At 37.4% G+C, this 22,139-nt stretch overlaps 2 protein-coding genes across 2 annotated transcripts; one reads left to right on the top strand and one right to left on the bottom strand.

Annotated features, from left to right (window-relative positions):
* Positions 1 to 193: 193 nt before the first annotated feature.
* On the top strand, positions 194 to 9,509 carry LOC140924547 (N-acetylglutamate synthase, mitochondrial-like). Its single transcript, XM_073374568.1, has 14 exons — positions 194 to 610; positions 1,567 to 1,689; positions 2,674 to 2,912; positions 3,995 to 4,054; positions 4,246 to 4,408; positions 5,335 to 5,415; positions 5,795 to 5,894; positions 6,040 to 6,133; positions 7,303 to 7,380; positions 7,929 to 8,016; positions 8,121 to 8,215; positions 8,409 to 8,462; positions 8,569 to 8,654; positions 8,737 to 9,509. The coding sequence occupies exons 1-14, from the start codon at positions 425 to 427 to the stop codon at positions 8,793 to 8,795; spliced, it is 1,506 nt and encodes a 501-aa protein (XP_073230669.1). The 5' UTR covers positions 194 to 424; the 3' UTR covers positions 8,796 to 9,509.
* A 328-nt stretch (positions 9,510 to 9,837) lies between these two features.
* LOC140924548 (centromere/kinetochore protein zw10 homolog) lies at positions 9,838 to 22,087 on the bottom strand. The gene is made up of 22 exons (XM_073374569.1): positions 21,926 to 22,087; positions 21,716 to 21,846; positions 20,740 to 20,847; positions 20,089 to 20,169; positions 19,919 to 19,981; positions 19,375 to 19,554; positions 18,660 to 18,696; positions 18,519 to 18,567; positions 18,113 to 18,195; positions 17,635 to 17,766; positions 17,359 to 17,438; positions 16,668 to 16,731; positions 16,077 to 16,150; positions 15,583 to 15,726; positions 15,028 to 15,173; positions 14,229 to 14,310; positions 13,243 to 13,428; positions 12,566 to 12,670; positions 12,142 to 12,273; positions 11,408 to 11,518; positions 10,948 to 11,049; positions 9,838 to 10,476 (listed from the first exon to the last, which is right to left on the bottom strand). Exons 1-22 carry the CDS (start codon positions 22,053 to 22,055, stop codon positions 10,360 to 10,362), a joined length of 2,337 nt encoding a protein of 778 aa, XP_073230670.1. The 5' UTR covers positions 22,056 to 22,087; the 3' UTR covers positions 9,838 to 10,359.
* Positions 22,088 to 22,139: the final 52 nt, after the last annotated feature.

The raw sequence follows: 22,139 nt of genomic DNA, 5'->3' as shown, positions 1-22,139 counted from the left end.
TATAAATGGAAAATATAAAGAACGTCAACCAGGTGGTATTTTAGAAACTTTTTATGTCACACACCCCATATCAACAATCTTAGGGAATATAACTTCCGGTTAATAATTGACGTCGTCCGCCCCCGACACCACAAACCGAGAGCTCGCGAGCTCGCAGGTTGACCGCGCTCCTGATAACATGAACATAGCGGATTCCTTTAATTCAGAAGAAAAGAAATGACAGAAATGATCGTTTTAAAGGTATTTCTGCCAAATTTGTTGCTTAGGTCTACAGCCCTTTATGGTTAGACTCGTGAATGGATTTTTGATGGCAAACGCTGAAAACGTAAACAGTCTGGATGATGCAACAACAACTCATAAATAGCGATTAAACTTCTGTAGTAAATTTGTTTTGTAAAGGCTGTGAAGACGCTTTTGAAACACCATGTGGAGGACACTAACTTTGAGAAAGCCTTTTGGATGCCTCGTACGTGCGAGGAAGAAAACAGTCTCGGAGTGTGGACATTTTAAAAATCGACAAATTCTTGACCGGCGCGTGTTGTCTGCAGAGCGGAAGCTGTTCTACACTACAAGCCAACAACAACTAGATTTACGACGATTTCTCGAAGAGGTAAGCTTATGACTCTATGCATTAAAAATACGAGGCAAATCGCACGTACGTTTTATTAGATCAACGTAAAAACAAGCTTAATCTTCAATGAGAAATGTCATAAAAAGTACATGTACTTGACCCGTCAGTCGTATATACAGAGGTAATCTTGTCGGCTTCATTTGCAAAAGATTATCAGCATTCAATATGCGGGACAAATCGCACGTACGGTATCATTACACAATCATTGTTAGAATAAATGAGAATTGAGAGTTTGTAAACAAATCTCTGTGAGTCTACATAAGAAGGAAACATGCACATGAGACTGCACGTGACCGCACCCCCCCCCCCCCCCCCAGCCAGGACTTAGCAGAGCATGCTGGTAAAGTTGTAAAATGCCCCTGTAACCCAAGGTCAACTTTTTCCTGTAATTGAAATTAAAAAGCTCCATTACAACCATTTCATTTGTACGACCACCTTGTTATTATTAACAATAATATTCCTCGAGCCCGAATGGGCTCTGAGTCAACTCAGAGCCCATGAAGGCAAGGGCAATAATCGTTTTAGTAAAATCCAACTAGTTTTTTCAAAAATATCACGACAAAACAACTTTGGCTAGCAAAATGTGATTATTTCAGCAGCCATTATTTTGGTTTTAAAGCCAGCACTTTTCGCTAATAGTGGGCTATAACATATAGCCTAGCAGTTAGCTCAACCAATCAGAACCCAGCATTGATAATAGACCACTAGTTGGATTTTACTAATGACCATTATTCTTTCGACCCAAACACATAAATCACTGGGCCATTGTGTTATTTTAAAGACCCTGTTAATGTAACCAGCACATTATTACAACCAAGATTTATGGCCCAAAAGTGGTCGTGTTAATGGGATTCGACTGTACTTAAAATTAGTGAAGTAGTCTTGAGGAATTCTTTGATATAATGAAATCAATTATGCAAATCCTGTTTTAATAGATCGGTTCTGATCCAAAGGAAGCAAGGTATTGGTTGCGGCAGTTTCAAAACCATGAATCGGCCCCTGACAAGCCCTTCGCGGTGGTCCAAGTAGATTCACAAATATTGAATGATAAAGTGATGGTTAGTTAGAGGAAAAATTTTATCCATATCATATGCTAAAATTAATGTTTAGAAGAGATAATGATAAAAAATGAAATAGAAGAAAGATAACAAAATTATGTCCTTTGCCTATTTATTTATCTCAGAGATTACAAACTCAAAATTCAATAAAAACTCTAAATGCCTTTTTTGTAATGCGGAAAAACAAATGAAATTATAAAAGTATTGGCAAATATGTTTCACTTGAATGTTCACTTGACAGGATTTAACTTGTCCACAGATGCAAAAGTTAAAACCACGATAAGAGACTCCCTTGTTTACCATGAGAATGAAGGAATTTAGGGTCACACTAGGCTGATTTAGCAACAGAATGCAAGGAACATCAGTTGATTACAGTGCGCACAAATCAAAAAACAGGCTTGACCAATGGTACAGTGGCAAATTGGGCACCCAAAGTCACATTCATTCCTTTCCAAGCGCTTTCCCCGTTGTCAACTGACGTTCCCGTTCTGTTGCTAAATCAGCCTACTATCTCCAGGGGGTGGAAGGTACAGTACATTATTTTTTTTACTCCGTTAGTGAAGTCTGAGGAAGTGATCAGCCCAAAAAGGATACCTTTTTCAGGCTTGAGGTTTATGTGGACAAACGAGAGAGAGAGACTTCACTAGTTTGGGCATAGCAAAATGTACGGAAAACTGCCATTTAGGTATTAAATGGGTCTTCCAATGTGTCTCAAAGAGATCTACCTAATGGCTGATCCATTAACAAGTATTTTAAAAGGTTACTCAAAAGCACAGTGTGAAATTATATTTCAATGGTAATAAAAGGGAAGCAGTATTAACTCTAGATACATGTATAAAGAATAAGTATCATTTCTTTTTATGAAATAATACAAGTCACATGAAAGGGGTATGTTTTTGGTCAGTGGTGGTATATAATTAGAGAAAGTGTGGCGCTTTCTTATTCAACCTCTTTCAATATTACATTTTCTTTCTGTCTTTTCAGTTAGAAAAGCTTGCTTCATGTTTAGCATTTCTACATCGTAATGGAATGCCTGTAATTGTTGTACATGGTCTGGATGGACGGGCCGTTGTGAATGACTCCAGTGATGTTAGACTTAGACGAGCTAAACTGATTGAAGACAACATTGAATTTGTTGACCTGTTGGAGAAACATGGCAGCAGAGCAAGACCCTTCATGAGCTCTGGCCATGTTCTCTCTGCTCTGGAGGATGACAACCACAGGTGGGTTATAAAATTATTCTGAGTACTTGGTGTGTTGCTCTTGCTGGAGAGACCATGCTTTGCTAGAGAGGATCTATGGGGGAGTAACGCCTCTATCATAAACCCTTTAAGTCCCAGTAGTGACCAACATCATTTTTCTCCTAACAATATTCATAGATTGTCAAGAGATAGGTTATGAGAATTAATAAAATGATCACTTGAGAGAAATTGCTCGGATCTTTTATCAGATTCTCTAAACTCATTCTTTAAGGAAATAATAGAGATCAGTTTGGAGAAATTGTATGTGGATGTTGGGACTTAAAGGGTTAAGACTCAAGCAAAAGTGTCACCAGTTTGCTGGTCATTGCTATCAGGTAGCTTGAATTTCAGACAATTACTTCAAGTCGTTTTTTTGTTACTGAGGAACTAAAACTTCTTAAAGTAATTGTCTGAAATTCAGGCTAGCTTTCAGGCAGACAAAGAAATAATTTCATCTCTCATCCACTGGCGCCCAGTGGGCAGAGTGCATTCACGTAGCTAACATACCCTGAAGTGATTGCTAGGGATTCAGGACTTGATATCGGGGACCTGAGTACAGCGATGACAAATAAAAAATTGTGGTGTTTAGGAAGAAATCTTCATCAGTGTCCCATCCGCTCCAGTGGTCGAGGGATTATGATTACTCTTTACATCTTGCAGAGAGGTTCAATTCATAAAATGGTTCAGGCTGGGTGGTTTCATGTGAATTAATGTGTATGTGTGTAACCAAATGAGGGGGAATATTACTATGGATGTGAATGAGATCTGTTCTCTGTAGAAATTAATAAAATCCATTTGAAGAACTTGTAATTTGAATTGCAAAATTCTAGGTTAGTGGAACGCTTGGTTGGAATACAGAAAAAAAAAAAAAAACTTTTCATACCATTAAAAGTCTATAAAAGTGCCAACTGTTTGGGTACATTTCCAAATGTTTCAGGCTTAGCTGATAAGGGTAGCTGCAACAAAATCCCATGTCTCATTAACCTGTACAAAGATATTATTTCCTCCTAAAATAATTCAGCCTTTTTTCATTTTTTCTTTGGATTTTTCATTCATTTTTCCAGTGCTGCTCTTCTTGGAAGAATAGACAAAGTGGATGTGAAACCTTTACAGCAATCCTTAAGGTAATAATTTAAAAGGCAACTGTGATCTATATTTAGTGATGGGCATACTTCATGTAGAAAGGTCATGTCTTGCACATATCCTTTCACTTACATGTAAAGCTTAAATGAAACTTTGGCTAAGAAGGGCCCAAAGTAAGAAAGTAACAAAGAATCATCAGTGCAAAATTACAATGGTTGTTCTCTGCAATTAGGTCTGGACACATTCCTGTGCTGACAGCAGTTGGGGAATCCCCATCAGGTCAAGTTCTTTGTGTGGACTCTAATGATGCTGCTATTAGGATAGCTCATATTCTTCAGCCAATGAAAGTCATGTTCCTCAATACTACTGGTGGTTTGCTTGATAGTCAGGGAAATGTGAGTGATTCCTTCCGACAAAATATTTTGTGCTTATTTTCCTTGTAAGTCATATCAGGAAAACTAGTCACAGTAACTATTTTTTGTGCTGCACAAAGTTGCTTTAACTTTTAAGTCTGTGGTCTAAATCTCTTAAAATGTGAGCTTCAAAATGAAAGCCACTGAGCAGTACCTTCCTTTGGTTCTGCAAAGTGGTTCTTAGGTTTCGAGTCTGTAGATGAAATCCCACAGCATTGTTATAGTACAGGTTATTCTCAACCGTAATTTTATTGCAAATACACTGTATATTTTATTTTATTATATAGATACGAGTGTTTTACTGGAAAATATACCACTCATAAAATTCATAAAAACTACATCCGAGACCCGAGAGTTTATTTTCCATAATCTCACACGTGAGTTTATTGATGACGTAATTTCGGTAATTTCCCTCTATTATATTGTCGGTCTTTTTGTCTTTATAATAAAAAGAACACTACATGGTGGCTTGAAGATATGAATTTTATTTTGTCGTGGCAAAAACAATATTTTACCCACTTGCTGCCCTTCTTCGTAAAATATTGTTTTGCCACTCGAAAATAAAATTCATATCTTCGTGCCACCGTGTAATATCCTCTATTTATTTTGAGTTGATCATGTATAGTGACTGAAACACCTCAAAGAGAGTTGCTTTTAAAGCATGTTTCAATCTGTCCATTATGTTCTTTGTTATTCGACACAACAAAATTAGGTATTTTTTCTGGTAAGAGATGGGACTTACGTGTAATAACTCAGTTGTATGTAAATGAGTTTTAAAAAATTGGGTCATTTTGGTTACTGTTAAAAAGTGTCACATTCCCAATATGGTAGATGTAAGAGTTCGCCAAGGCAACAACATTGAATAATACTAAGATACTGGAGTTTGATTCTTTTTCTGCTGTCTACAGGTCTTAGGTAATGTAAATGTTGTTGATGATGTTGCATCATTGATACAACAGCCATGGCACACAGAGACAACATTGAAACAGGTATAATTTTTAAATTTAAAGTACATTAATATAATTTGTAAAGGTCCCAACTGCTTCTCTCCTAAAAACTCTTGTTTCGTAAGTATAGCACGGCGCTGACTCTGTCTTGAACTAGAAAAACAAAGTATTGTAGATTTGAATGTTTTTGAGATGCAGGTTAGATCTTTGTAGTTGTTGCTTTGGAAGCTGTAAAAGCCTTTTAAGGAATTTCTCTTCTGGGTTTTATGTTGGCATTAATGGGGAATTTAAATGACTCATGAGGTTATTTTTAATGTTATTTCCTACTTTTTCTACCACCATTAGCACCTAAACAAATTGAGTTAAATCTATATGCTGGGCTGTCTATTTCTGATATATTAATTTTATTTATTTGTTTTAGGTGATTTTAATTGCTAAACTGCTGAGTACCCTACCAGAGTATTCATCTGCTGTTATCACCAGTGCAGACTCTTTAATAACTGAACTGTTTACACACAAAGGTAATGATTGGACATGAATTGAAGGTGCAAAGAGTATTTGATCAAATTTCCTTTCCTGTTCCAGTTTTTCAGCCAATGTTTAAGTGTTGGATACTTTATGAAACACTCTAATTTGTGTTTGTTGCTTTTCAACAATCCTTTTTAGGTTCTGGCACAATGTTTCTCAGACCAGAAGAAATCCATAAACACCATTCCTTGGCAACTGTTGATATTGAGAAGCTAAAGGAGCTCTTGATTAAGTATGTGGTGCTGTTACCCATAATTTTTGTGATATGTTACATATGACATGCCTGTAAATGATCCATGATCATAGGAGTGGGGTAAAATTATGCAACCATGGATTAGGTGTTGTGGACAGATGCAATCACTAGGCCGCGGTTGTTCAGATGTTGGATAGTGCTATCCACCGGATAAAAATCTATCCAGTGGATAATGCAATTGTTTTCCCAAATACTTATCCACTGGAGAGTGATTTATCTGGTGGATCGCACTATCCAACGTTTGAACACCTGGGGCCAGATGATGTAATAAAAAAGATTGACAATACACTGAACTATACCCACACATAAACACAAAAGCGAACCAAAAATGGTTTCCGCATCACCAGGAAAGACCCGAAATGTTGGACACTACTTTCTTTGTTTCCTTGATTTAATTTGACAAAAATTTAAACAAAGGAACTTTTGGGTCTAAATTGTTTAACAGTTGTAGCCTGTGTGCCAGGCATTAAAAGAGGAAGGGAAAGGGAGAATTTGTGCACCCAAATTTTTAATGCCTGCCGCGCAAGCCATAACATACAGTTGTTGTTCCACATGTCGGTCGTAAACAAGACCTTGAAGCCCTCCAAAACCGGGCTGCTAGGATAGTGGCTTGTACTGTGCCCAGCAAGCAGGCATTGGACGTTCTGAAATGGCCCACCTTGGAGGACCGCCGACGTCAATCTGTTTTTAAACTCGTTAAGAAATGCCTGCAAGGTCAATGTCCCCAGTATTTTAAACATTATTTTAAACGTAATAATACAATTCATGCGCGCGCTACTAGACAAAGCAACCTCTTACATCCGCCTGCTGTGAGAACTGAAATTGCAAAAAGATCCTTCTATTATTATGGTCGTTGCACTCTTTTTAACGAATTATCTTAATGATATTTCGTGTTTTACATCTTTTAATCTTTTAATTGAAAATAGTTTTCTATTTATATTATTACCTGTATTAGTGTAATGTTTATATGTTTAGTGTGTTTTTGTGCGTTGTTGCTCAGGGCTCCCATTGATAACAGACAGCTTTTTGCGTCTGAAGGGGCTACCCTGAGCGGTATAAATTAATAAAGGTTCTTCTTCTTCTTCTTCATGCATCCTTATTTATATCATTTCAAAGTAAAGTGATTGTTGGTATTACCTTTTTTTCAGATCGTTTGACAAACCTCTGAATGTTGATTACTTCTCTACATTGCAACACCGCCTTCACACTTTGTACGTCACTCAAAGGTTGGTTTTTGCACTTTTAACCATCCAATCGTCCTGGAATGCAAAATAATATTTTGTTTTCAAAAAGCTTTTTCCCCACTGGGTTGGCAAAGGTGTAAAGTTTTTGAAATAGGAAACAAAGTGGCCACAAAAATGGTTATAGCAGTCAAGGCAAGACTACTGAGACCACACTATCTTACCTACCAAATGCACCAAACACTCTTTTCAGCAGATGAGTTGGTAATGGAACACATGGTTTAATTACTGAAAAGTCACCTGGTAGAAAATTACAGTAAAAACGTGCATAAAAGACACTGCAATTATGACTCAGACTGATAGAGACTAGATTCTTTGACACAAGCATTCTAAAGAAGTTCTGTAGTGAAGTGACGTGCAGTGAAGTGGGGGTAACACTTGACAGTTGAAAAATAACTGATGAGCTTGTGGTCTTTGTGTACAACCAAGTGCCACTTTTGAAGAAGTCTTCTCTTATTATGACGTGCTGTTGCTTCTTCTTGTCTTATTTTGTTGCTTACGTTCTTTTCAAAATTTGTTTGTTGCATTTTTAGTTACACAGCGGCAGCTGTGATCACACATGAAGAAGGTGTGGATGGTGTCCCATATCTTGATAAATTCACTGTTGGTAGACAAAGTCAGGTAAGTTAAAAAAATCAGTCAGTTGTATTTTAGTGTCATAGCACAAAATAGGGTTGCCCCAAGTATCCAAACATAGGCTCATGTATAAAACGCCTCTATTGCAGGGTCTTGGGACAAGTGATAATTTATGGAAGAAAATTAAAGCAGACTTCAGCAGTTTGTTCTGGAGGTCCAGAGGAACAAACCGGATTAATCCCTGGTAGGTTTGTTATTAAAAGCTGGTGAAATAAACAGTGGGGAAACATAGTTTGTGTTATGCCCTTTGGATCTACAAAATAATGTACTAGCTTCATATAAGCTCTCAGTTTATGCATGTTTGACTAACAGTTTAGTCTAGTGTATCTTGTAATGTCTTTAAGGATGGCTTTGAAACTCAACTTTGTCTTCTTCAGGTATTTTATCCGCTGCGACGGTAGCTGGACAAATGGCAACTGGACTATATTTTGGTAACTTTTGCACCACTGTTTCTTTTTGACATTAACATAACTGCAGTGTTTAAGTTTGATAGCTATGAATGTCTCTTTAAAATTGATCACTTCTTTATTCAAACAGGTTTGGAGTTAGAGACCATGTTCTGACGCATAGACTTGTTGAACATGCCAAGAGTATACCTCCTTCCTTTGATCCTGTTGCCCCTCGTAAGTATGGCTTCTCAGTCGTTACAGAAACTCGGTTCCAAAGGATGGTTCCACCACCTGACTTACTCTTGTCTTGTTCCAGATGATGAAGCGAAAAGCAAGCGTGTCCTCTCTTCAAATGGCTATCACAAGTTTCTTTGAAGAATTAACAACAGTTATTATTCGGAAAGTAACTGTTCTGGAGGATTGATGGCCAAGGAAGAGATCGATCGAAGGCAACAAGTGGCGTCAAAGTTGGCCAATCTTGGCTACTTGTTACATATGACAAAATTTAGATAATACATTGGCCGAATTGATATGAAAAACATATATTACCCACGTGGGTGAGATAGGCAGTGCGTCGTTTCACTGCTGCAAACATAGGTTTGTATAGAATTCAATTTTTTTAGGAATGAAATATTTTTGTACAAGATATCCTTTGGTCATTTCAGGGTTGTAGCTTTATAAAAATAAGGTGAAGTTCCTGCATCAGATACAGTTTTCACCAGTTTCATGGTGTACCTTTGGACAGTTTCTTGACTTTAGCAACGATACATTTTGCACAGGTGTGCTATATTGTTTTAGGTACATTTTCACATATTATGTTTTTGCTCACCCAAAACCAGAAGATACGTTTTGTAACTGTTAACAGTGAATCAAAAAGTCCAATCCCTGCCACGTAAAGCTCATTTGTTCCCCTATTTAACAGCGTGAAATAGGCCTACTTCGACCTTTTTTATTGTATAAATAATAGATTCATTTACTGGGATAGATAATCTAATATAAAGTATTTATTAAGTTAAGAGGTTTACATTAATTATGAGTGTCTTGTTATGTACCCAGTACAAGCAGATTGTGTGGAGTGCGTAAAAAGCTTTTTGTGCATAAAAAACCCTTTTAGCGCCATAAAATGGGCTTTTTGGCCCGAATGATGAAACAAAAACGTTAAAATACAGTTGTGCATTTTATTAATATAATACGTAGAGTTCTGGTTCTTTCAAAAGATGCTTTTGTAGCATGGAAGAACACAGACTCACCTCTTGTGTTACTCTACAACATATATCACTCTAAATCATTTGTACACCAACATGAACCAATAAATAATATTACCTCTAATGTCACTCATCTTGCTTTATGGGCTGAAAATATTTAGAACGTTACGAGGGCTATTTTGGCCAGTTCTGTTACAACAACTTCACATAAGGGTCAAATTTTGAATTTATCCAAATTTATCCCTCGTCTCGGTCTTCGGCTGTGATGGACGGCAAAATCACTGCAGGCCACCAAGTGGGTATTTCTGTTTTGTCATCTTTCACATTCACAGTAGCGTCCTTTGACTACAATACAACGGTTTCCTTTTCTTCTGTTATTTACTTGTAATTATCCCAGTAGGTGTAAAATGACCACTTCTAATTTGCTCGAAAAAAAACCTTGACGCTTCTGGTAACTGCAGTTATGCGTGACACCATTACGTAACGTAAAGTATGACCGCGCCAAATTCGTACCGACTCTCATTTTTACGCAGTCACACTCATTTTAAGGAAGCTTGCCTCTTGCGTTTGTTGGCAACGTTGAAACGGTTCAACTTTGTATTACTTTAAATTCTTAGGTGGGGAACTCTGTTAGATAGACACCCATTAAAAGGCCAAACATTAGAGAAGTTCTTTTGGGTTGCTGGTTGAGACTTCTCTCGTTATCTGAAGTGCATCGCAAATAGTGTTAGTTTCTATCCTTGCAACGGTTTTATCTTGGCTAATACTGCTGCTCTTCTGTCCGTATTCTGAAAGAGGGCTCTTATGAGCCCTCTAACTTCTTGAGCACTAAACTCATGCGCCAATGGACCCTGTAAAATGAAGAAAAGGCGAGTCTAATTACTAAAGTAAAGTCAAACCGACGATGAGTACGTTGTAGCAGGTTTAACTATAATCACGCCTCCAGGACTGTCAAAAGCATCTGACACATGCCGTGATGCTTGACCGTGGCGTGTTAAACGTAGCCAGTCTTCTAAACTGTTCTTGTCAAAGTAACATTCCTGGCCCCAGTTGTTCGAAAGCTGGATAGCGCTATCCACCGGATAAATCACTATCCAGCGGATAAGTATTAGGGAAACCAATAGCACTATCCACTGGATATAAGAGATTTATCCACTGGATAGCGCTATCCACCTTTTGAACAGCTGGGGCCTGACAAGTATTTGCGATTGTCACCAGGGCTTAATTTACAAAAAGACTTGACTGTGTTAAAACAGCGTAGTGTAACAAAGCCAAGAGTTCAAGAACTTGCAGGCGGAAAAAAGATCTGAATTAAAACGTACCTTTCCATCTGCCCAACGATCAACAATATCTTGTAAACTGGCTTCTAAGATCCCTATTAACTCCTTGTATCGAATCCAGTGGGGTACAACAGTGCATATGTCCTGCAATACGAAAAGTAAGATTTCTTGAAAGGGCTTTAACCCACCGACTGGTGAAGGGACATACCTAATTGTGACAAAAGAATCAATATTGTCAGAACAATCATGGCTTGATAGCTGAAATAATGCCCTTTGGCCTGCCAAAAAGCACTAGGTACATTTTCACGACTGGTAGATTATGTTTAAAACCGTTTTTTCTTACTTGAAGTTCAATGTATAGGGGGTCACAATATTAACGACAATTTAAACAACGCACGCACGGGTAAGCAGGGTCACTCAGGTTCTTTAGTGCAAGCTATCGTCCTTCCCAATGCCTCTTAGAGATAAGTTTCCATCCATAGCATTAACAAACTACACCTACCCAGGCATTTTCTGTTGAATCTGTATCCTTGTTTTGAAATATCTCCGAGCCTCGCTGTTCAAGTATAGAAAGCAATGTGTGTAGCTGATGAGCTTCCTCCGACGAGATATCCTAATTTCAAGACATAACAACTCTTAAATTTACATGCATTGGCAAAAGCACACTTAAAAGGAACCAACAGGAAAGGGTCAACCCCCCGGCGGGGGGGGGGGGGGGCCTCCCGTATGAAAGGGGCGGGGATACTCGTCGTCTCCCTTAGGGGTGTAAAATTTAGGATTTTGGTCTCACTTAGGGTGCTCTGTTCAAAACGCCGTTATATTTAGCCGTAAAGGTCTCTTTTAGGGTTGCACGCGAAGAAATGTATAAAAAGTTATGTATTGTCAATTCGTTTTATTTACTCGATTCATTTAATCAAAGTTTAAAATGATCTCTTTTAGGGGTCAAAAAAAGGTTGGGCCACAGCCAAATGGGTCTCCTTAAGAGGTTTAATTCAAAATTCCCGTCCAGCATCCCCGAAATGCCATCCCCCCCCCCCCCGGGGCGCTCAACTCACAGACTTTGAGCAAAGCCTACTCTCTACACTTAGCGAAACACTTTGTTTAAAGTCCAGACAGACATTTATGCTGTTGTTAAGACCATCACAGTATCTAGTGATCTTGCAGAATGAGGGCGAACATTGGGTACGTTTATGGTTATCCTAACACTTAAAATCTTAAAGTAAACGATACTCTCACCTCAAGTTGAAGGATTTCCCATGTTATGCGTTGAAGAACGTCATCAAATAAACATCCCAGAGACTGACAGTAAATATCAACTGGTAGAATACCATTCCATATTTTACCCAGATAAGTCAGCAGGTGAATAATCTGAAAGTGTAGTGTAAAATAAAAAGCATGAAATAGGAGAGAAGTGCCAGTGTGCAAAGTTTAATGTTGTCAGTAAAAACTAGGAAAAAGACATGATCCACTTGGTTTCGAGTTAAATTCGTCACCTAAGATGCCAGGGGTCACATAGCGCATGTCCAAATTCTAATATGAAGTAAAAACATTGAATGGAAGGTAACTCTGTTAACAGTACACCTCAATGTGTAAAGTACAAGTGTAGATCAAGTAATGGGAAAAGGGCGTGAACTAATTTCAAGTTAAAATGTAACGCAACCTGTTTCATTGTCTTTTCAACTTGTAATCCTTTCGCATCCTCGTGTGCATTGGCAAAACCTTCTGTGGCCTTCACTAACTCCAGTAAATTGGACTGCTGCTTTTTCTAGAGAGAGAGAGAGAGAGAGAAAAAGAGAAAACAGTAATGAGTTACTACTGAATGTACGCCAGATGTTCACTGCATCTTCAGACTCGATAACCGTCATGGGCGGATTAAGCTCGCAGCCACCCCTTTTACGGTGATATTTTCTATTCTAAGTAAACTACATGGTATCTACATAGCTGCAAAGTGTCCCGGCCACCCCTTTTCTGAACTTTCTCGATCCGCCCCTGAAGTGCGAGTGTATTACTAGACAGCCCTTTAACGAAAGCCCATGTTCATTAAGTGTATATTTTCTGATGATGTCCCAAGTAAACATATGTGCATATGTCGAAGTATTTGACGGAACATGGATAATAAATAAGAAGGCGGATTGTCTGCAGTTATGAAAAGACCGAAACATAGAAGTAATCTATCAAAGACAGTCAAATTGCTGAAGCTGCTACCTCCGCATGGTATACTTGTCTGAAGCCTTTCTATTGGGGCACTTTTATTGGGCCGACTGTTGTAGAGAGTTGTTAGAGTACCTAGGTTCGATAAGAGTGCTTCTCTAAATTATACATAACGCGGCTACTTACTAGTTGCTCAAGGAAACATTTCTCACCCATCTGTCTGATGGTTGGTACCAGGTCTACGAACGATGCCACACTCTGATTGAGTGGTTCAGGCAGTTTGGGTCTGAATTGGTGTCCAAGGGTGAGAAGATGATGGGCTATGTACATACAGTTATTATGATGTAACGCTGATAACTGGGGTAATGTGCTCTGTAACAGATAAAACATCACAAAATGTAACATGCAATAGAACTTTTTACTTATAGCTTGTATGTTTCGTTTTCCAATTTCAGACCACGTTATGTTACCCCAGCCTTTTTCAAATGTCGTACCATGAACGTGCATCCACGTTGATATATTATATGCATAATTTATAAAAAGACGAAAGGCAAATTTCCTTGAGAACATCACATGGTCTAAATTGGGAAAACAAAACATACAACTAAAAAAGTCTATTTAAGAGACAACCTAGATTTTTACTTTTAGGATACATTACAATCCCAAATTTCTCAAAACCTAATTATTTTAAATTCCCGATAAATCGAACCAAATCTAACGTCCCCTCACCTGTCACACACTGTAGTTTTACCCCTGATTTTTCAAACCTCTTAATAATTCGAAAAAAAAAATTTTTCCAAGATAGTTCGAAAATTGGGATTCCGTTGTAGTTTGCACGTGTGACAATAGTAGCAGCGGACCGTTTACACGTGGGGTACGCGATCGTTATGTTGGAGGGAGAAGAAGGGTTCCAGTTTGAGTACCTTGTCACCTGCCTTGTTTTCCGTTGTTGTTTTTTTATTGAATTATCTCGTTTTCAATTTAATTTCAGTTTAATTTGCCGGTGTGCGGGTGTTCAGGTGTTACTAAACGTCATGTGACTTGAACTAAAGCACTAATCGTAACACCTTCCTTAAAGTTGCACCAGCACCTGCACCCACAAACTAAACGCAGCATAGTGCGACCATTCAAATGAAACCAATTCACAGAGTTAAAGAGATTGTGTTACTTACCAAACGTTTTTCATGGTAGGTGGGCACCACGTTACAGTACAACTCAAACATATTCCTTACAGTGTAGAAGAGTAGAATACCACTGGAATAAAAGAAAACAAACAAAAGGAAACTATTTTACAATATTATCTGTATTTTTTAATCTAATTCTAACGTATAAAACATGAAGAAAAAATAGAAAGCTTAAGTATGATTCAGCTCCCTCGAACTAAGATAAACGTTGATAAATTGCATGTCAACTAAATTACATTAGTAAAATCCAACTAGTGGTCTATTATCAATGCTGCGTTCTGATTGGTTGAGCTACTACTAGGCTATATGTTATAGCCTGCTAGTAGCGAAAAGCACCGGCTTTGAAGACCAAAACAATGGCGGCTGAATCACGTTTTGCTAGCTAAAGCTGTTTAGTCTCGATATTTTTGAGCAATTAGTTGGATTTTACTAAAACAATTATTCCTCTCGCCCTCAAGGCCTCTGAGTCAATAGCCCATTTAGCCTTTGGCCTCATGGACTATTGACTCAGAGTCCATTCGGGCTCGAGGAATAATTGTTAATTATCTCAAGACCAGTCCATGGGTATTAGTAAACTTAAATGATGTGCTGGGAAAAAGAGTATTAGTATTACTGGTATTACTTATACCTTAATTGAAAAGACCGTTGACAGCTACAACTTCGTGCATTTAGCGGGCTAGCTCAATTGCTTTAAACTACCGGTCAAAAACATCTGACACGTTAAGGTAAATGTTATCGGGAAATGAGTTGCAACAATCCCAAAGATAAAAAGCGGTTTGTTTTATACCATTGTGGTGTTGACTGAGTAGCTTCTATTAGAGTTTCATAAGCGAGGTCCATAAACTTCTTTGTACTTTCACTAATTCGGCAGGTTGGGAGGTGAAATGTAAACTTGCTTAAAGTGCTTCCTGCATCTTTCTTCAGTGGTTCATGCTGGATGAGCAAGTGAGAAACAAGAGATCGTGAGGTTTAAAGAGCAATAGTTTACAATTCACTTCTGTTTTTAGCTACTGTTGTCCTCCTTGCTGCTGAAGTTCCCTTATGTGGTCATACGTGGATTTAGGGGTCGGTCAAGTTGACCACGCCCCCTTTTTTCCGTGAAATTTTCTAATATTTTTAAAGAGGTCTCAGCCAAGTGTCCTCTTAATTACCCCTTTCTGAATTTTCTGGATCAGCCCCGGGTGGTCAAGTTCTGTTGAGTCATAACTGGGATTAAAAGATTATCTTGAAATAAAAAATGGCTCTGTCATATATTCAGTTTGTGTTCAAAGTACTGACTCAACACCTCTGTAGATGAACATTTTTTCCGGGAAGTTTTCCAGCCAATGAAAAGAGATTGTACCTTTGTTCCTTTCACATTTTGCAACGCTTTCTCTACATCACCCAAGCTAACAAGAGCTGCTCTATCCGCACTGCTGTCCACCAGTACCGTGTTGTGTATGTCATCTTTCATTAAATCACGAGCAGCAACAAGAAGATCTTGGCACTAAACAAGCATATTTTAATTTTGATTAACAGCTTAGGAATTATTAATATTAATGTTCAAGAAATGTTCTTACTCCTTCAAGCTCTTCAAATTTCATTAGCCTGGCCAACCCTGGGCAAACAAACTAGGAGAGCTGCTCACCCAGTTAACAAGCTGGTATTCAAGTCTTTTTTCTGAGCCATTTTAAATGCCATTTTTCCTTTGGTTCACTCAGCTAATTTGAACAAACAAGGAAGTGTTAAAAATAAAAACCCAGTTTTGTTTCATCTCACATGTTCAATAAAAATAGCAAATCATGATAAACCTGCATGGAAATTATTAGAACACTGTAGTCCGTCTATTTAAAATACCTTCTTATTCCCAAAGTGAATACCAACATCCTTGACAAATAAGGTCAGATTGTCTGTTCCTTGAGGGACAAGGCCTGTAACAGTCAAATCATAGGGAGAGTCATGTCAATTCAAATGTAAGCTACCCAGCAGTACTCTTCTGCACTGACATTTAACATGACAAACAAGGCCATTCGTACTCTTGAGTCTTTCAAGGGAATCCTATGGTTTGAACATTCAAATGAAAACTACCAAGCAGCACTTTCCTGTGGTTCTGTTTATTATGTTGTTTAAGGTAGTTCTAACTTTTAAGTCTGTGGATGACAGCAACTGAACAGTACTTTCCTGTGGTACTGTTTATTGTGCTGCACAAAGTGGTTCTTGTTTTTGATGGTCAATGAAATCTCATGTGGTGGCCGTTCAAATGAAACCTACTGATCAAAGGGGGGGGGGGGTGGGGGGGGGTTGTGAAATTTTAACAAATACTCCAAAGATGCTACTTGTGACCAAGAGGTTTTTGAAAAGTTACAGTGGCTTATCTATGCAGTATGCAAGTTCTTCATGATATTTGGGAAGATCATCGCTTAATTAGAATCACAATTTAAAACACACCAAATGAAACAAGCTTTGTCTCGAACTCCTCAGTGGCTTTGATAATGTCTTGGTACTTTTCCAGCTGTAAACAGAAAGGCAAAGAACAAATAAAATTCATGTTACAGTATCTCGGTATAAAAAAGTTGCTTTGGTTCTTTATACATTACTATTCTTACTGTATTTGCCTCATTGATAAGTCTTTTAAAATTATTGAAAAAGAAAAAAGAATGAATGACGAAAAAGAATGTGGTTTAACATTTTTTAATTTTCCCTGACCTCTTCCCATAATGTTCTTTCATTCAGAATAAAATTTTTTGAGTTTACCTGATCTTGAACAACATTTGCTAACTTCAAGCAACCTCGAAAGATCTCCTAACCTTTTTTTCCACCTTTAACCCTTTAAGCCCCAAGATCCAAATACAAATTCTCCACACTGATCTCCATACATTTCTTTTAAGAATAGTTGAGAAAATGTGGTTTAAGATCAAAGCATTCTCCTTGTGACAATCAATTTAGTAATTCTCATAACCTTTACTCTTGATGATCTGCTGATGTTGTTAGGAGAAAATTGATGTTGGTCACTCTTGGAACCAAAAGGGTTAAGAAGATACAATCAATTCAATCTGGAATCCAGTTAATACTGTTGCCTTTTTTCACACATTTCATTTCATTGATTCATTGCTGTTCCACTTTATTCTACCTATGGTACCTGTGCACTTGTGTTAGGAACAGATCTTTTCAGGCATTCAGAGATGATGATTTCAGAGAGATCTGGCCACAGAAATTCACCTGTGGATAAGATAATAGTGAAGTTATAAGCTAACAGCAATGGCAACAACTCATGATTAAGCCCGGCCCTTCCTTTTCAAAACATACTCACTATTTAGTTTTGTTGTTGTTGTTGTTTATGCAATGTGCACATTAAACAAAACAGGTTTCCCGATCGGTTTGTGCTTTATAACTAATAAGTACATAGCCATTTTACCCAGTTTTGAAAACAGTGCAGAACTGGAGACATTATTATCCCTGGCCTCTTCATCCTCTTCCTTTACGCTTGTCCCATCAAAGAACTTCCTCAACACAGCAAGGACTACAGAAGACTTTGTGTAAAGTGATACTGCAAAGAATAAGAAAAATATTCAGTTTTTATTTGGGTGTGGTATTTTTAAGTTTGAATAATAAGTCAGTATGTTAGAGTGGAAGATCTCTTGAAATGTGAAATGGGTGCTGAATGTGAGAATGTAAAGACCTGTATATTAACTTCTCTCACACTACATTTAAAAAAATCAAAAACAATCTTAGAGACCCATTGCACATCCTTCACTGTTGTCCTATCACAGATTTACCCACATAATTTCTCATTTCACTTCGAAGTAAGTGACTGACAGACTTGCTAAATAAGATGGTGGTTATGTCGCTAAAAAGCTGTTACCACAAAACGGGTACATTAATACTGTACTAACCAGGATCAATGACCTTCTTGCCACTTTCCTTGGAAAATGATACAATGGTTTCTGATTTGTTGTCATTAACTTCTGGTTTGAGGCTGTGTAAAAGAAAAAGACAGTGACAGACAGTGATTATAACATCATCATTATCATCATCTAGAGTCTCCTCTTCTCTGCCCAAGTGAAACAATGAAAACTCGGAATTTTTGGAGGGTAGACATATCTGATTCACAAAATAAGTCTCTCTTGTTTTGAATACAATGGACTGATTCTTTCAGAAAAATTTATTGTAGTTTCACATTCATTAGCAGAAACAGTAAAAGAGAGCAAATCCATCTGGTTTCAAAACTTTTAAGCCAAAATAAAAATAAAACCCTCAACAGATTGCTAATGTTAGTTTATGTTGGACAGTGTTTCATACCTGGGAAACAAAATTAGAGGTCTGAATATAAACTGAACCAATTTTTTTCCTGAAAGAAAAATTAAGTAAAGAAGTTATTAATGACATGTGAATAAATAATGCCAATTTTATTTACAATGCAAGTGACGGTTTAACTATTACCAAAAGCTTTTAATCTCTTCTCCAGAATACCAAGCACCTAGAAAAAAACAAACACACACAAAAAAATTTCACTATTTCATTGAACACTGAACACTGACGTATCTGGGTGATTATTCTGACTGATCAGGAGTGTTTTGTTTGTTTGTGACAAAACTTGATAGAAAACAGGTGTAACAACTATCAGGTATGGGGTCCCCTTGTATTTTTTACACCCAAAACCTAACACACCCACACACAAAGTCATATCCACACAAATGGAGTGTTCACCCTCTCTCTTTTAAAAGAGCATTTTGGGTTCTCCATCATGCCTTTTGAGTAAACAGGTACAGAAGAAGGAGACAAGGCTAATGCCTTTACTAATAGCTCTACCCAAAGGCAGTGTCATCTGTTCAAGTGAGTTTAAGATGCATTGTTTGTGATCTAGCTGGAGCTTGAACCTAAAACATTCCACAAAGCAGACTGGTATATAACAACTGACAAGTCTGGCATGCTGATCATCTCCCACCAGAAAGAATGAGATAAAAGGCCATTTTGAATGCCAAAAATTCTCTCTTTCAAAACAAGGCTAAGTACAAAATTATTGTCATGAAAATCAGTTTTATTTGCATGAAAAAAAATATCATTTTCATATCAATGGCCCCACACTTGGCCTCACTTTGAAAGAGAGGCTTGAGGTAATTCGAAAATGTTCCATTTATATGTAGCTCAAACTTACTTGCATTGCATGTAGAACATTCTTCATGCAAGCAGCACTTGTTAAAAGCTTGAGCTGTGTGTTAAGATGTGCTTGTCTATTGTCCAGTGATGCAGTGGCTGGCGTCGTCCACAGAACGCTCTTGGCCCACACCCTCTCTAGTGTTGCCGTAAGTTGAGCTTTTTGACGTCGCCATTCCTCCTAAATGTAAAAGTAAAAGTTATCAGTCTGAGAATCACTTTAATTTAACCATGTACAGTCTCAAAGATCAAATGCCATTTTCTCTATTTTAGTAATATCAATGCACAGAAACGGTTGCTGGGTATAATGTGAAAGGTAGGCAAGGAATCAAACAGTTACAGACTTATTTTGGTTCTATTTATCTCCTGTTTTCCTATGAATGCTGACAGGGGTCGCATTCATAGTAGCTGGAGAAAATCTCCAGCCCCCAAGTCCTTAGCCGCAGCCTTGAATGCGTATAAATAATACATGTATTCTTCATCACTTCAGTTCAGAAAATAATAATGTACCATGAGTAATAACCAATAAGATGTAATCTGTTTACCCTAAGAGCTACAAATATCCTTCCTTCTTGTCCAGCTTTGGGTAAATCCCACAGCAGTTCTTTCTATAAAGAGATTTTATTTAAACAGACTTTTTAAAAACAAGCAATTATTTAAACCACAAATTTACACAGTGAGGATCAAACAGGGAATCAATGAACTGTTGTCTTACTGTTTCTTGAACAAGTTTAGCGGCATTGTCATATGCAGCTTTGTGTAGTTCAGCTGGAAAAGCATCCAATGCTTCATGAATCTAGCAATAAAATAACAACCAAAACACATGACTAGTTAGGTTTCTTCCTAGTTCAATGAAACAAACACAGACAGCACTTACCTCTCTATCAGTTTAAACCCCAATAATGTCTCATTACATCAATCAGTCAGTCAGTTAATAAATTTAGTGCTCGAGGTATGAGTGATCATTCCCGAGTAGTGTAGGAGCTACTCGTAAGGTCTCTCCTAATTGGTTGTAAGAAACAATGACATGTCATTCTTCCAATTGTTTTAGTATTATTTGGGGTCAGGGAAACACACCAGTGATGACTTCTCTCCCGAGCAGCTGCTACATGACCCATTTTACCAGCTTCTCACAAATACTTTAACAAGAAACATATAGGGAAAACAGAGGGGAGAATTTCTATTTTGACATTAGGAAAATAAACAATAACAGTAAGATTTTCTTTAAATCAGACCTGTACGAAATGGACACATCTTTTTTGTCAACATTAATACAGATTTCAAGGTAATCACACCAAGAATCAGAATGAAGAAGCCATAACCACTAATTTAGTGCTTATGGATTCCTCATAATAAATTCATCTACCTTATAAAGTCTTCCAAGAATCTCAGCAATTGCATCAGTCTCCTTCAACTGTCTCACAAGATCACTATGTTCACAAGAGGCAGCCTCAAGAGGTCCCTCAACTGAATTCTGGAAAAAAATACAGTTAAAATTACAGTGTTTAGTTACTGAGTTTAACATTAAGGTAAAGCAAACAACAATATTAACTGAAGTTTGTTTACATGTAGAGAATAATCTTGAATCAAGTGAACATCAACTGTCTTCTAAGTGGAATTAAACAACACTTGTGCATTCAAGTCTCTTAAGACAGACACTATTGAAGCAGCACCCACTGAAGTACAGCAGGGACTAACTCTGGGTGTCCATCTTAGAGAGTTGATTGTATGCGTTTTTAAATCGTCTCTGGATGGAGACCAGATCTTAATTTGTCTAAAACACGAGACAAGGCATCTCCTGAATGACAAGGTTTGTTTCAACCTTTTTAAACACTTATTTAACACCAATGTTTGTTAATTAATAATAGTTGAAGGGATGTTGACTGCCACCAATAATTTGTTTTGAAATGCGTTTAACACTTTTTAATGCAATCAAACAAATGTTAATTACCTAATGAAGACCATTGCTAGAAACATCCTTTGGAGATGATTTTTCCTGGTCTTCATTATTGTTAAGCTTGTATATAATAATATTAAACATTACAATGCAAGAATAAATATTGTGATTGTTGTTTATACACATGATGATGACGACCATGATGATGTTGCTGATAACGATGATGATGATGATGATTATAATCATCACTGTGATCATCAAAACTTGTCAGATGTAACTGAGGGTCAATTTAATAAAGCTTTTACAAGCGTAGTTTACAAGTGTAGCTGTTGTTTTCAGACTCTAAAATAATGGCTACATTTGTAAATTACTTTTGTACAATTATTTGTGAAAGTGTTATTAAACTGGCCCCAGCTGTTTCTTTTGTCTTTTCATGTCTACTGACCTTCAGTCTACCTGAGACATTCTCTATTTCAGATAGGAGGTTGTTGACTTTCCAGTTCAATTCAATTGTTGAATTACTGAAATCTATAAACTCATCATACGTGTATTCCTTGTAAATTGCTTGAAGGACTTCTGCCTGTATGATTAAAATTTAACGCAATGAGATCGATACAATCAGAGACACCCTACCTGATAAAAAAGGGAAAAACACTTGCCTTCACTTCTTCTGCCTTCTGTAACGTTTTCTTGACGCATGAATTTATGTCTTCTTTTTCTAAACGACCTGATTTAAGAAGTACATCCGTTACTAAACTTGCACTCGGCTTTCTTTGGTCAGCCATAGTTGAGCTTCGCGCCAACGAAATTCAATGGATATTATACGTCATGTAAGATTGGTTTACATATCCGAACAAACCTTCGAAGTT

This window comes from Porites lutea, chromosome 14 (assembly GCF_958299795.1).
Source record: "Porites lutea chromosome 14, jaPorLute2.1, whole genome shotgun sequence".
NCBI classification, from domain to species: domain Eukaryota; kingdom Metazoa; phylum Cnidaria; class Anthozoa; order Scleractinia; family Poritidae; genus Porites; species Porites lutea.
The sequence above is the reverse complement of the archived record's forward strand: the minus strand, read 5'-3'. Positions and strand labels throughout refer to the sequence as shown.